Source organism: Leucoraja erinacea, chromosome 2, assembly GCF_028641065.1.
Source record: "Leucoraja erinacea ecotype New England chromosome 2, Leri_hhj_1, whole genome shotgun sequence".
Classification (NCBI taxonomy): Eukaryota; Metazoa; Chordata; class Chondrichthyes; order Rajiformes; family Rajidae; genus Leucoraja; species Leucoraja erinaceus.
The window spans coordinates 21,473,129-21,487,626 of NC_073378.1; the positions used below are offsets into that span (position 1 = coordinate 21,473,129).

The window sequence follows — 14,498 nt, forward strand, 5'->3', positions numbered from 1 at the left end:
CAAAGTATTTCTGATGGAAAACGCACAATTGTTCATTTTATTGTGTAGCTACTGTGTAGTTTATCAGATATAAGACTTAACCTCCTGCGACACAACTTGTTTGAACCTGAGCAATTTTCTTCATCTATTGATAGCGACACATTTTATAATATTTAAGTTATCTTTAAAAATAAAACACCAAGTGCTGGAGTAATCCATCGAGTCAGATAGCATCTCTGGAGGACATGGATAGGTGACGTTTCAGCTTGGAACCTGTCTTCAGACTGATTAGGGGAGAGAAAACTGGAAAAGAAATGGGGTCAGGACAAAGTCTGACGAGTGATAGGTGAATACAGATGAAGGAATTTGGTTTGATACTACTAGTACATTTTTTGCATTTAGGAAAATATTTTTTCAGTCAAATTTAATCATTATGAATAACATACATGAGGGAAGTTTATATAAATAATTTTCTCAACAAAAGTGTGATGAAGTAAACTTTATTATTGTCATGTGCACCAAGGTACAGTGAAAAACATTGTTTTGCATGCTATTCAAACAGCATATATTACTATACGTAAATACAATCGTCAAACTCGCACAATAGATAGAGCAAAAGGGAAGATACAGACTGCTGAATACAGTTCAAAGCATTGTAATGTTCCAGTCCTATAGACAAAGTCCAATGCCCACAAAGAGGTAGAGGCAAATCAGTCAGTATCCTAGCTTATGGGAGGACCATTCAGAAACCCAATAACAGACGAGGTAGCGTTTCCTGGACGGGAGCAGAGAGAAGGAGGAATGACTGGGTAGGGAATGGCTTAAGGAGAGAGATTTTCTTTAAGAACAATATTGATTTGAATAAGGTCATAATGATACGAGTAGAATTCGGCCATTGGGCCCATCGTCTACTCCGCCATGGTAGTGGGGTCGCCATGTTGTTATAAGTTGAGGTAGCCTTTGGTAATCTCCTTTGCTGACCGGGCATTTTAATTGGCTCATTGGTGAAAAAAAAAAGTAAGCACGAGTTTTAAGTACAAAGGAAAACCGACCGGTAATGTTAAATGCCCGCTAAACTTTACAACTGTGTATCTCTGGCTTATTAAAAGTTGTCTGGCTTCTTATAAGTGTCTCCACCCCTTCTCCCCCCCTTCTCCCCCCTTCTCCCCCCTTCTCCCCCCTTCTCCCCCCCCTCTCCCCCCTTTCTCTCCCCTTCTCTCCCCTTCTCTCCCCTTCTCTCCCCTTCTCTCCCCTTCTCTCCCCTTCTTCCCCCCTTCTCTCCCCCCCTCTCCCCTTCCCCCCTCCCCCCTTCTCCCTCTCCCCCTTCTCTCCCCTCCCGCTCTTTTAAAGGACTTACCGTACATTGTGCTAGCCTTTTTTAACCTTCCTGTTCATCGCAGGTATCACCTTGGCTTTGCACCATGTGAATTTCACACAGCTCTCCCCCACTTTCCCTGGCCCCCCCGTGTGTGTGTGCGTGTCTGCCTTTCTCTGTAGTCAATCTCCTCTGTACTCTCACTATTTTGTTGACATCCTTCCTATAATTCGGCCACCAAAATTGTACACCATACTCCACAATTGGTCTCACCAATGCCTTCTACGATTTCAACATTACATCCCAACTCCTATACTCAATGCTCTGATTTATAAAGGCTAGCATACCAAAGGCTTTCTTTACCGCCCTATCTACATGAGATAGGGTCCTTCAGGGAACTGTGCACAGTTATTCCTAGATCCCTCTGTTCAACTGCATTCCTCAATTCGCTACCATTTACCATGTACGTCCTATTTTCATTTGTCTTGCTAAGATGTAGCACCTCACACTTATCAGCATTAAACTCCATCTGCCATCTTTCAGCCCATTCTTCCAAATGGCCTAAATCTCTCTGTAGACTTTGGAAATCTACTTCATTATCCACAACACCACCTATCTTAGAATCATCTGCATACTTACTAATCCAATTTACCACACCTGATACCACACCATGATAATGAATATTACAATTGAACTGACTCATGCAGCTTCTGCAAAACAATTTAGAGGATGCAGTTAGCTGTTTTTACGAGGGTTGAGGCAAGATTTATTTTTGTGCTTGAGATAATCTATTGAATACATACGAATCTATTTAATAAAAGGAAAGATAAACTGTTGATATCCTTATGAATATAACTTCTGCAAGTGAATAAATTAGTTATGAATGTAGCAAGTAAAAGCTGAAGTAGAGATTCAAGCGACAGCAGATGCTGGAAATTTGAGCAAAAAACAAAAGCTGTAGTAGACGTTTTGGTCTCCAGTGATTTATCTGCCATTCAAAAGATTAAGGTTGATATCTTGCCACCGTGTCATTTTACTGCACTACACCAATATTCAATTTTCCCATCAAATATCTGGAAATCTTTGTCTTCATTAACTTAGTCTGACTTTTATCACTTTTCTGATTTCACTATATTCCTCTTCCTGGAATATAGATATATTTGGAGATAAAAAACAAATAAGCAGGTTGAATAGAGAGAACAATATTGTGGAAAAATCAATGATCTTTTATCAGAATTGATTAGTTTTCAGTATTAGTTTTCAGTTTAATTTAGTTTTGTTTAGAGATGCAGTGTGGAAACCGATTCTTTAACCCTCCGAGTCCACGCTGACCAACGATCAGCCACACACTAGTTAGACCAGTTTCGCATCCTACACAATAGGGGGAATTTACTGAAGCAAATTCACCTATAAACCTGCACGGCTTTGGAATTTGGTCGCCCAATTATAGGAAGGATGTCAGCAAAATAGAGAGAGTACAGAGGAGATTTACTAGAATGTTGCCTGGGTTTCAACAACTAAGTTACAGAGAAAAAGTTGAATAAGTTAGGTCTTTATTCTCTGGAGCGCAGAAGGTTAAGGGGGGACTTGATAGAGGTCTTTACATAGAAAACATAGAACATAGAAATTAGGTGCAGGAGTAGGCCATTCGGCCCTTCGGGCCTGCACCGCCATTCAATATGATCATGGCTGATCATCCAACTCAGTATCCCGTACCTGCCTTCTCTCCATACCCCCTGAGCCCCTTAGCCACAAGGGCCACATCTAACTCCCTCTTAAATATAGCCAATGAATTGGCCTCAACTACCCTCTGTGGCAGAGAGTTCCAGAGATTCACCACTCTCTGCGTGAAAAAAGTTCTTCTCATCTCGGTTTTAAAGGATTTCCCCTTTATCCTTAAGCTGTGACCCCTTGTCCTGGACTTCCCTAACATCGGGAACAATCTTCCTGCATCTAGCCTGTCCAACCCCTTAAGAATTTTGTCAGTTTCTATAAGATCCCCTCAAAATGATGAGAGGGATAGACAGAGTTGACGTGGACAAGCTTTTCCCTTTGAGAATAGGGAAGATTCAAACAAGAGGACATGACTTCTGAATGAAGGGACAGAAGTTTAGGGGTAACATGAGGGGGAACTTCTTTACTCAGAGAGTGGTAGCGGTGTGGAATGAGCTTCCAGTGGAAGTGGTGGAGGCAGGTTCGTTGGTATCATTTAAAAATAAATTGGATAGGCATATGGATGAGAAGGGAATGGAGGGTTATGGTATGAGTGCAGGCAGGTGGGACTAAGGGAAAAAAAGTTGTGTCGGCAATAACTTGCGAAATATAAGTTCAATGTGAACGCATCTCACTCTCCCTCTTCAGTTCTCTATTCCTCTCCTCCATTATCCTCCTCGCCCTCCACTGCTTCCTCCCCTCACTCACTCCTTCCCCTCCTCCCTCTTCCCCCTCCTACTCATAGAAACATAGAAAATAGGTGCAGGAGTCGGCCATTCGGCCCTTCGAGCCTGCACCGCCATTCAATATGATCATGGCTGATCATCCAACTCAGTGTCCTGTACCTGCCAACTCCCCATACCCCCTGATCCCTTTAGCCACAAGGGCCACATCTAACTCCCTCTTAAATATAGCCAATGAACTGGCCTCAACTACCTTCTGTCGCAGAGAATTCCAGAGATTCACCACTCTGTGTGTGAAAAAAGTTTTTCTCATTTTGGTCCTAAAAGATTTCCTCCTTATCCTTAAACTGTAACCCCTTGTTCTGGACTTCCCCAACATTGGGAACAATCTTTCTGCATCTAGCCTGTCCAACCCCTTAAGAATTTTGTACGTTTCTATAAGATCCCCCCTCAATCTTCTAAATTCTAGCGAGTACAAGCCGAGTGTATCCAGTCTTTCTTCATATGAAAGTCCTAACATCCCAGGAATCAGTCTGGTGAACCTTCTCTGTACTCCCTCTATGACAAGAATGACTTTCCTCAGATTAGGAGACCAAAACTGTACGCGATACTCCAGGTGTGGTCTCACCAAGACCCTGTACAACTGCAGTAGAACCTCCCTGCTCCTATACTCAAATCCTTTTGCTATGAATGCTAACATACCATTCGCTTTCTTCACTGCCTGTTGCACCTGCATGCCTACTTCCAATGATTGGTGTACCATGACACCCAGGACTCGATGCATCTCCCCTTTTCCTAATCGGCCTCCATTCAGATAATACTCCTCGATTATTTTGCCATCCCTCTTCCTAGCCCTATCCTCCTCCATTCCCCCTCATCCCCCCCCACTATCCCTCCTCATCCTCTCCCACCCTCCCTCCCTCCACTGCCCCCCTCCCTCTCTTCCCCCCCTCCCACCTCACACTCTCACTCTCCTTTCACCTACCTTCAGTCACTCCCTCCCTCCCTCCCTCCCTCCATAACCCCTCTACCCTTCCTACCCCCTCCTCTCCATCTATCCCCCTGCTCCCCCACTCCTCACCTCTCCTGCCTCCCACTCCCCCACAATGAAAATCACAATGTTTTTTTAAATGATATTCGGGATCCCACTGTGACGACTTTGTGACATTGAACGGAGCTGCCGGACAGGGCAAGTGGAAATGTGTGCTCAAGGAAGTGGCTCTAGAAATCGTGGACGCATTGGTGATAATTTTCCATTGTTCTATAGACTCAGGATCAGTTACTGTGGATTGGAGGGTAGCTAATGTTATCCCAATTTTCAAGAAAGGCGGGATAGAGAGAAAGCAGGGAAATATAGACCAGTTGGCTAGACATCGGTGGTGGGGAAGATGCTGGAGTCGATTATCAAAGATGCAATAGCGGCGCATTTGGATATCAGTAACAGGATCGGTCCGAGTCAGCATGAATTTATGAAGGGGAAATCTCTTCACATAATCTTCTGGAATTTTTTGAGGATGTAACAAGTAAAATGGACAAGGGAGAGCCAGTGGGTGTAGTGTACCTGGACTTTCAGAAAGCATTTGATATGGTCCCACACAGGAGATTAGTGGGCAATATTAGAGCACATGGTATTGGAGGTAGGATATTGACATGGATAGAAAATTGGTCGGCAGACAGGAAACAGAGTAGGGATTAACTGGTCCCTTTCAGAATGGCAGGCAGTGACTAGTGGGGTGCCGCAAGGCTTGGTGATGGGACTGCAACTATTTACATTATACATTAATGATTTAGATGAAGGAATTAAAAGTAACATTAGCAAATTTGCAGGTGACACAAAGCTGGTTGGTAGTGTGAACTGTGAAGAGGATGCTATCAGGATGCAGAGTGACTTGGACAGGTTGGGGGAGTGGGCAGATGCATGGCAGATGCAGTAATAATGTGGATAAATGTGAGGTTATCCACTTTGGAGGGAAGGCAGATTATTATCTGAATGGTGTCACGTTAGGAAAAGGGGAAGTACAACAAGACCTTGGTGTCTTAGTGCATCAGTCAGTGAAAGTGAGCATACAGGTACAACAGGCATTGAAGAAAGCTAATGGTACGTTGGCCATAAAGAGAGTAGTTGAATATAGGAACAAAGAGTTCCTTCTGCAGTTGTACAGGGCCCTGGTGAGACCACACCTGGAGTATTGTGTGCAGTTTTCGTCTCCTAATTTGAGGAAGGACATTCTTGCTATTGCGGGAGTGCAGCAATTGAGGTTCACGAGGTTAATTCCCGGGATGGCGGGACTGTCATATGATGAAAGAATGGAGCGACTGGGCTTTGATTCAATGCAATTTAGAAGGATGAAAGGGAATCTTATAGAAACAAGAAATTATTAAGGGATTGGACACGGTAAATTCAGGAAACCTGTTCCCGATGTTGGGGGAGTCCATAACCGGGGGCCATAATTTAAGAATAAGGGGTAGGCCATTTAGAGCTGAGATGAGGAAAAACTTTTTCACACAGAGAGTTGTGAATTTGTGGAATTCTCTGCCTCAGACAGCAGTGGAGGCTGATTCACTGGATGCATTCAAAAGAGAGTTAGATAGATAGATAGATAGAATTTTTTTATTTGCCACACAACCAGGGTCGGTGGTAATTGGGTTGCCAGCAGCGGTACAGTAATAAAGAACACACAACCACAATAAACATTTTACACAAACATCCCCCACAGCATTCATCACTGTGGTGGATGGCACAGAGCTTGGTCAGACCCCTCCGTTTCCCCCCGTGGTCAGGACCTCCACCTCCGCAGCCGTTGCTGCGGGCGTCCAGATGGTAAGGGACAAAGTCAAAGTCAAGGTAAGTCCAGGATCGGCTCTTCCCCATCGGAGACTGCGGCTTCAGGTTGGTGCAGGCCGGCGGTCGAAGATTTAAGGTTCCCGCCGCGCCGCAGCAAGAAGCACCGCAGACTGCAGGGCTGGCGGTCGAAGCTCCCCTCCAGGGGTGATGGTGAGTCCATGCTGGCCCCGCGGTAGAAGTTGGCCGCGGGCCGGCAGTGATGGCTTCTTCTTCCCCTGGGTCCCCCACGAGGGATCCCGGGCTGTAGACGCCGCGCCAGCTGGAGTTCTGCAGACCGCGGCTTCAGGCTGCCGGCAGCCCCGGGCCAGCGAAACGGAGCGCTCCCCTCCAGCGAGCCCCAGCGAGGGCTCACCCGCTCCGCGCCGAGAGTCCAAGCTGCGCCCGCCGCTGAAGCCCCGGGCGTGTCTCCAGGAAAGGCCGCGCCGATCCTTGATGTTAGGCCACGGGGGAGGCGACCTGGAAAAACTCACCTCTCCGTGGAGGAGGCGACCGAAGCGGTTTCCCCCTTACCCCCCCCACACCACCCCCCACACAAAACACACCGAGAAACATTAAAAACAGACTTTTAAACATACTAAAAAAATAAAAAAAGTTGAAAAAACTAACGCGCTGCTGACAGGCTGCTGTCACTGCAGCGCCCCCTTCTATTAGATAGAGTTCTTAGGGCTAGTGGAATCAAGGGGTATGAGGAGAAGGCAGAAGGCAGAAATGGGGTACTGATTGTGTATAATCAGCCATGATCACATTGAATGATGGTGCTGGCTCGAAGGGCCGAATGACCTGTCCCCGCACCTATTGTCTATGTATCTATGTATCTGAAAGGAACTGCAGTTGCTGGTTTGTTTGATGTCACTGCTATTGGAAACATTGCTTTTGTGTAGGTTTTGCATGCCATTCAGATGCCCATTTTATGCTACGCGTGCTACTAAGTGCTTCTGCTCATTTGCTTTGGGCAACAAAATATGTATGCTGTGTTCTATTTAAATTTCCATGTCTTGGTTTTGCATTTTTGACAGTTAGATTTGATCAGAATGGTGTAGGATTTACATTGTCATTATTATTTTTGTTCCAGGTTAACTATAAAGATAAATTTAATAAAGAGATCAAAGGAAGGAGACATCAATTCAATCCCCAGGAGAGTGTTTCCTTCAAACAATTGCAGGCAGCATCTGTTCTTGCAAGTAATGTAAGCAGACTTTGGATCAAATTATTAAGTAACTCAGCAATACTTGGTAACTTTCATATTCACTTGTGCCTCTCTATTGATTTAGACACAAAATGTTGGAGTAACTCAGCGGGAACAGGTAGCATCTCATGAGAGGAGTGGATGATGCTTCGGGTCTTAACGTCACCCATTCCTTCTATCCAGAAATGCTGCCTGTTCTGCGGAGTTACTCCAGCATTTTGTGTCTATCTTCAGTGTAAATCAGTGTACAGTTCCTTCCTCCACCTTTTTCGTGATTGAAGGGCAGCACGGTGGTGCAGCAGTAAAGTTGCTGCCTTGCAGCGCAGTGCCAAATACCCAGGTTCGATCCCGACTGCGGGTGCTCTCTGTACAGAGTTTGTACGTTCTCCCCGTCACATTTCACACATTTATTTATATAGCACATTTAAAACAACTCTCGTTGGCCAAAGTGCTTTACATTTGTTATAAGAATAGTATAAACAAACTACATACATATATACATATAGCCCTCGCTCAGTGGACGTCAGGAAAGGCTTGGGAGTATAGATAAGTTTTTAGTCTTGACTTAAAGGAGTCGATGGAGGGGGCAGTTCTGATAGGAAGGGGGATGCTGTTCCACAGTCTAGGAGCTGCAACCGCAAAGGCACGGTCGCCCCTAAGCTTATGCCTAGACCATGACCACGTGGATTTTCTCTGAGATTTTCGGTTTCCTCCCACACTCCAAAAATGTGCAGATTTTGTCGGTCAATTGGCTGGTATAAGTGTAAGTCCCTAATGCGTGTAGGATAGTGTTAGTGTTTGGGGATCGCTGGTCGGTGCGGACTCGGTGGGCTTAAGGGTCTGTTTCCGTGCTGTATCTCTAAACTAAAAATTACTCTTTAAGGTTCTACGGTTCAGGAACAGTACACTAATGTGGGAGTGCTAATTTAAAGACGAAACGTGAATTTATTGACTGCTATCTCTTGCTGGATTCTGCATAGAGTTAACAGCAAAGCATAAATTTGCCGAATTGCCTGGCTGGGAAGGAGAGCTCCTCTCAGTAGAATTTAAATCATTGTCTCTTCTAATTGATTATTTGACAATCTGTAAACTAAACTTCTGAAATGTCTCAAGCTTCAGGCTCTCATAAGTGATAGGAATATAGAATTAGGCCATTCGGCCCATCAAGTCCACTCCTCCATTCAATCATGGCTGATCTATCTCTCCCTCCAAACCCCATTCATTCTCCTGCCTTCTCCCTATAACCTCTGAGACCTGCACTAATCAAAAATCTATCTTTCCCTGCCTTAAAAATATCCACTGACTATAGCCTTCTGTGGCAAAGAATTCCTCAGATTTATCACCCTCTGACTAAAGAAATTCTCCTCATCCCCTTCCAAAAACAACGTCATTTAATTCCGAGGGTCTGAATATTTGACAATAATAAAACAACATTGCTGACTGCCGTTCAGTGGAGTTCCATTTCATACTCACCATGTTAACCACTATTTAGTGGGCTCTGTTTGACCAAAGAAAGATCCAAGTACTCTTGGGATCCTCTTCAAAGTTCAGTGATACTGATTCAGTGATTTGAAAGGAAAATATTTATTCTGATGTGTGTGTAACAGAAACCCAAGATATTGTTTTTTTAATCTCTACAAATGTCTCTCTAATGTTTGAATTGTCCCAGAAAAAACTATCGACCTTCATTTCTTGCCACTCTGCAAGATTTCTGGAGATACCCTGCCTCACAATTGTCATTGCCAAACCTTTTCATGATGTGTTCTTTGTATTTTATTGTAATTAATTTATTAGCCAAGTACGTAAAAACATACAAGGAATTTGATTTGCCATACAGTCATACCAAAAAAGCAACAAAACACATAACTACATTAAAGTTAACATAAACATCCGCCACAGCGGCTCCCCCACATTTTTCACTGTGATGGGATAAAGCCTTATCTTCTTTCCTCCTTATTCTCCCGTGGACGGGGCAGTGAAACCATCCGCAGTCGGGGCTATCGAAGCTCCCGCGATTGGGGCGGTTGAAGCAACTGTGGCCTGGAGCACCCAAAGTCGGTCCCTAACCAAGGGAACGCGGGCTCCACGATGTTAATTCTGCAGGCTCCCACGGTTGGAGTTCCCCAAGTCGATCCACGATGTTTGGCCGCAGTGCGGACAGAGATACGATACGGAAAAAGTTGCATCTCCGTCGGGGAAAGAGATTAAAAAAAGTTTCCCCCACCCCCCACATAATACAAAACTAAAGATACACTAAAACATACATTTAACAACAGAATAAAAATAACAAAAGTTTAAAAGGACGAGACAGACTCTGCCATCGTACGGCTCCACCGGTTAAGAATTTCCATTCATAGAAACATAGAAATTAGGTGCAGGAGTAGGCCATTCGGCCCTTCGAGCCTGCACCGCCATTCAATATGATCATGGCTGATCATCCAACTCAGTATCCCGTACCTGCCTTCTCTCCATACCCCCTGATCCCCTTAGCCACACCACGTTGAATTTCAAATGCACAGTGTTTTATTCTGAATTTAGGAGCTACTTCCTAAATTTTGACAAAACTGTATATTTCAGTTGATTTTGAAAAATGATGTACTAAAGGAAGCTAGAAATTTGAAATTCTAATAAAAATCTGTAAAATTATGGAAATGTGCAGCAGTCATTTGACATCAGAAAATTGAAATTATTGATTAATGATTTCAACGAAGACCTCTTCTTGGTTTGAAACTTCCTTGCTTCAATGTTTCTTGTTTTTATTTAGCAACCTGTTACCACTAGCAACCCAACTTTAGTGCTGCCTGACCGATTTGAGTATTTATTTTCTATTCTTATTTATTTTCTATTATTTTATTATTTATTATTTATTATTTTTCTATTATATTATTTTCTATTCTTATTTCATATATTCACCAATATTCAATTTCATATATTCAGTGCAATATTTTTACTTTTCTGTTTTCCTGTGAAGTTTAAACTACCCCTTGTACGTTCTAAATGTTGTTAGTCACTAAGGTTGTGAAACCAAATTTGGAGTTTCCCTTTGCATTTAAGTGTGACTTCTTTGTGCAGGTTAAATACAAGGCTGATCTTCAAAAACTAAAAAGGACATCATCAAATTTCCCCGATTTGTTGCATCTGGAACATGCATTGGCAGTCGGCAAATTGCAAAGTGATGTGAGTTTTATTTGGAATACCTGTTATTTTTAATTGAAATGGAGATTTGTTCTATCAGATGGTTATAAAAGTATAAACAGAGAAAGTTGGTGGGGGGAAAAGTTTCATATATTTTTGATGAACATTAATTAATACATGGCCACAAAAGTATTTTATTGCGGACGTTATAACTTGTAATCTGAAAATGCATGAAGTAGGAATTTGTCTGAAAAACTAGTGATTGATATGTTATTACATCACAAACATGTTTTGCCATTTCTACTCAAAATAATGTATGATTTGTTTCCAATGAGCATAATGTTATCCCAGCAAATTAAGTGGACATTTTAATAGACTTCAACTAACGGATAGAGAACAAGGGTAATAATTGAATAAAATATCAACTTTCTTCAAATGGAGATACAAGAGACTGCAGATCATGGAATCTGAGGCAAAAAACAAAGTGGCGTAGGAACTTAACAGCAGCTCCAGGCAGTTCTGATGTCCAGTCTGTCTGTGTGGCGTTTGTACCATCCGATTGTATGGAGGCATGTCCCAGGAGATCTGGTTTCGTTCCACGTCTCAAAGATGTGCTGAATGGCACGTTAACTGGCCGCAATGATTTGCCCCTGTTTAAAAACTTGAGGAATCGTGGAGAATGAACTGGGATTGATGTAAATTGGTGTTTCATGGTTAGCGCGGACTCTGAGAACTGAAAGTTTATTTTTGTGCTATGTGCCTCTGACTAGAAAGGTTAACAAATACGTGACGATTCTACTCACATTAACCTTACGTTACTGCTGGAGGATGGGGAATATATTTTATGGTAAAGTTGGGGCAGAGGAACATAAACATTTTTTATAACAGCAATCACAGTATAAATGGATAGATAACAGCTGTTTTGGAACACAAAGGAAAGTGATTTAGAAATTGTGATAGATGTAGGAGTCCTGACCGATCTCAAACAGAAAGGGTGAGGCCACACTCATCTTCACAGTCTCTCTTGTGGCCAACAAATGATTAACTGCTCCTGACAATAACTACTGCCAGCCTAGACATTAGCCTCACTCGCATGTTTATGAAAGAACTGCAGGTGCTGGAAAAATCGAAGGTAGACAAAAATGCTGGAGAAACTCAGCGGGTGCGGCAGCGTCTGTGGAGCGAAGGAAATAGGTGACGTTTCGGGTCAAGACCCTTCTTCAGACTGATGGCGTGGGGGGCGGGAAGAAGAAAGGAAACGGCAGAGACATTAGGCTGTGGGGACACTGGGAAGGAGAGGGGAAACATAGAAACATAGAAATTAGGTGCAGGGTAGGACCCATTCGGCCCTTCGAGCCTGACCGCCATTCAATATGATCATGGGATCATCCAACTCAGTATCCCGTACCTGCCTTCTCTCCATACCCCCTGGCCACAAGGGCCACATCTAACTCCCTCTTAAATATAGCCAATGAACTGGGCCTCAACTACCCTCTGTGGCAGAGAGTTCCAGAGATTCACCACTCTCTGTGTGAAAATGGGAAGGATGGAGAAAGCAAGGACTACCTGAAATTGGAGGTCAATGTTTATACCGCTGGGGTGTCAACTACCCACGCTAAATATGAGGTGCTGCTCCTCCAATTTGCAGTGGGACTCACTCTGGCCATGGAGGAGGCCCAGGACAGAAAGGTCGGATTCGGAATGGGAGGGGGAGTTGAAGTGCTGAGCCACCGGGAGATCAGGTTGGTTATTGCGAACTGAGCGGAGGTGTTGGGCGAAGCGATCGCCAAGCCTGCGCTTGGTCTCACCGATGTAGAGCAGTTGACACCTAGAACAGCGGGTGCAATAGATGAGGTTGGAGGAGGTGCAGGTGAACCTCTGCCTCACCTGGAAAGACTGCTTGGGTCCTTGGATGGAGCCGAGGGGGGAGGTAAAGCCCCTCCCCCTCCCAATCTCACCCCCCTCCCTCTCTCGCGCTGCCCTCCCTCTCACACACCGCCCCTCCCCCCCCCCCCCCCCCCCCCCCTCCTCCCTCTTGCAGCGTCTCCCGCCCTCTTGTGACCCCCTCCCCTTCTCTCCCTCTCTCACAGACGCTAACATATTTCTCCTTTATTAATATTTCAACCAGATGGTTTATTTGGTCTTCAAGGGGCTTCAACCTGAAACAACTATTCTCTTCCCACAGATTCAATTCAATTCAACTTTATTGTCATTGCACAAATACGAGTACAGGTACAACGAAATGCAGTTTAGCGTCTGGTCATAGTGCAAGATAGTAGAAATAAAAATACAAATAAAAATAAAAATACAAATTCTGGTTAACAATGTGTGGACTGTGGATGAATTAAACTGGTACATAGGCAAATTAATGTATACAAATACAGATACAGATGCGACCAGACCCATTGAGTACTTGCAGAATTTTGTATTTTAGATTTCCAGCACCTGTAGGTTCTTTTTATTTCAAGAGATTGAGTGCTTAGTAATCTTGAACAATTCATGCAAATTAGTTTGCCATTTGCCTGCTGTTTTATTTCTTTATTCCCACTAAAATCATCTGGCTGGCACTTTACATGCCTCTTGTGTCATGGCTGAGAATGTCTATTTGGCACACAAAAGGATATGGGGAGCAAACGACCTAGCGCAGAATAACTCATGTGGATGCTTTCATGCATCCTATAAATATTTCTCGAAGAGAGGAAATGTGTTAAATAATTTTGTAGCATCTTGCAGCAATTTCCACTTGCGCTTCTGAAGTGTTGCAAACATCAATCTGTAATTTATGGGTAACGCACAGCTAAATTTCACAGTTTTGTTTGACCAATTCTGTTTGTAGCACGAATACAAGAAAGAGTTTGAGAAAAGCAAAGGTCATTACCACTTGGCCCTTGATACATCTGAACAGCTTCATCATAAAGAGAATGCAATAATCCAAAGCCAGGTATTACAAACTGAATGTTCCAATAAATCAGAATTCTGATGTGTAATCTTTTCCTCACATCTCCCGTCTGAATTGCTTTGCATATTGCAGAACAAATACAGGGAAGACTATGAAAAAAATAAAGGGAAATCAATGCTGGAATTTATCGAGACTCCAAGTTATGTGGCTGCGAAACAGGCACAATGCATCCAGAATGAGGTAAAGAAAGACATGTTCTTTTATATTATTTAAAACACGGTTCATATTAATTTTGTTCCTCGTGTCATATTTAACATGAAATGAGGCCTCAGTGTGAACAAATGATGTGATTTTGCTGTTTTCATATACATTAATATGCTTTAAATGCTCCTGGGCTTGTGCTGTTCCAAATTAAATATCTTACTTAAATATTATCAAATGTTCTGACAAATAACAAAGAATTCTCATCTTAACAAGAGTGAAACATGGTGAACGTGAAATTCCTGACACATTCAATATTGTACAATCAACAGAAACACTACCGAAAAGATTTTGATGAATTGATCAAAAGCAGCAGGTCTGTTGATCTTGATATGACCCCAGGTTACTTGCATGCCAAACATGTCACCAGTCTCCTTAATAAGGTAATTCTCATTCATACTATCTATATATAGCAGAGTTTATTGTCTACGTGTTCATGGAGTATTTCTCGTTATTAAATGAGTAGTACCACAGTGCCCTAT

The 14,498-nt window shown here is 43.2% G+C and overlaps 2 protein-coding genes across 3 annotated transcripts in view; both read left to right on the forward strand.

Annotated features, from left to right (window-relative positions):
* Window positions 1-14,498, forward strand: part of LOC129707575 (nebulette-like) — a 302,307-nt gene that overhangs the window by 228,058 nt on the left and 59,751 nt on the right.
* Window positions 1-14,498, forward strand: part of LOC129707559 (nebulette-like) — an 87,091-nt gene that overhangs the window by 47,417 nt on the left and 25,176 nt on the right. For both annotated transcript variants that reach the window (XM_055652708.1, XM_055652716.1), the window contains exons 8-12: window positions 7,608-7,721; window positions 10,794-10,898; window positions 13,693-13,797; window positions 13,888-13,995; window positions 14,289-14,399. In XM_055652708.1, coding sequence (XP_055508683.1) covers window positions 7,608-7,721; window positions 10,794-10,898; window positions 13,693-13,797; window positions 13,888-13,995; window positions 14,289-14,399 — 543 coding nt within the window. The remainder of the gene's footprint in view (window positions 1-7,607; window positions 7,722-10,793; window positions 10,899-13,692; window positions 13,798-13,887; window positions 13,996-14,288; window positions 14,400-14,498) is intronic.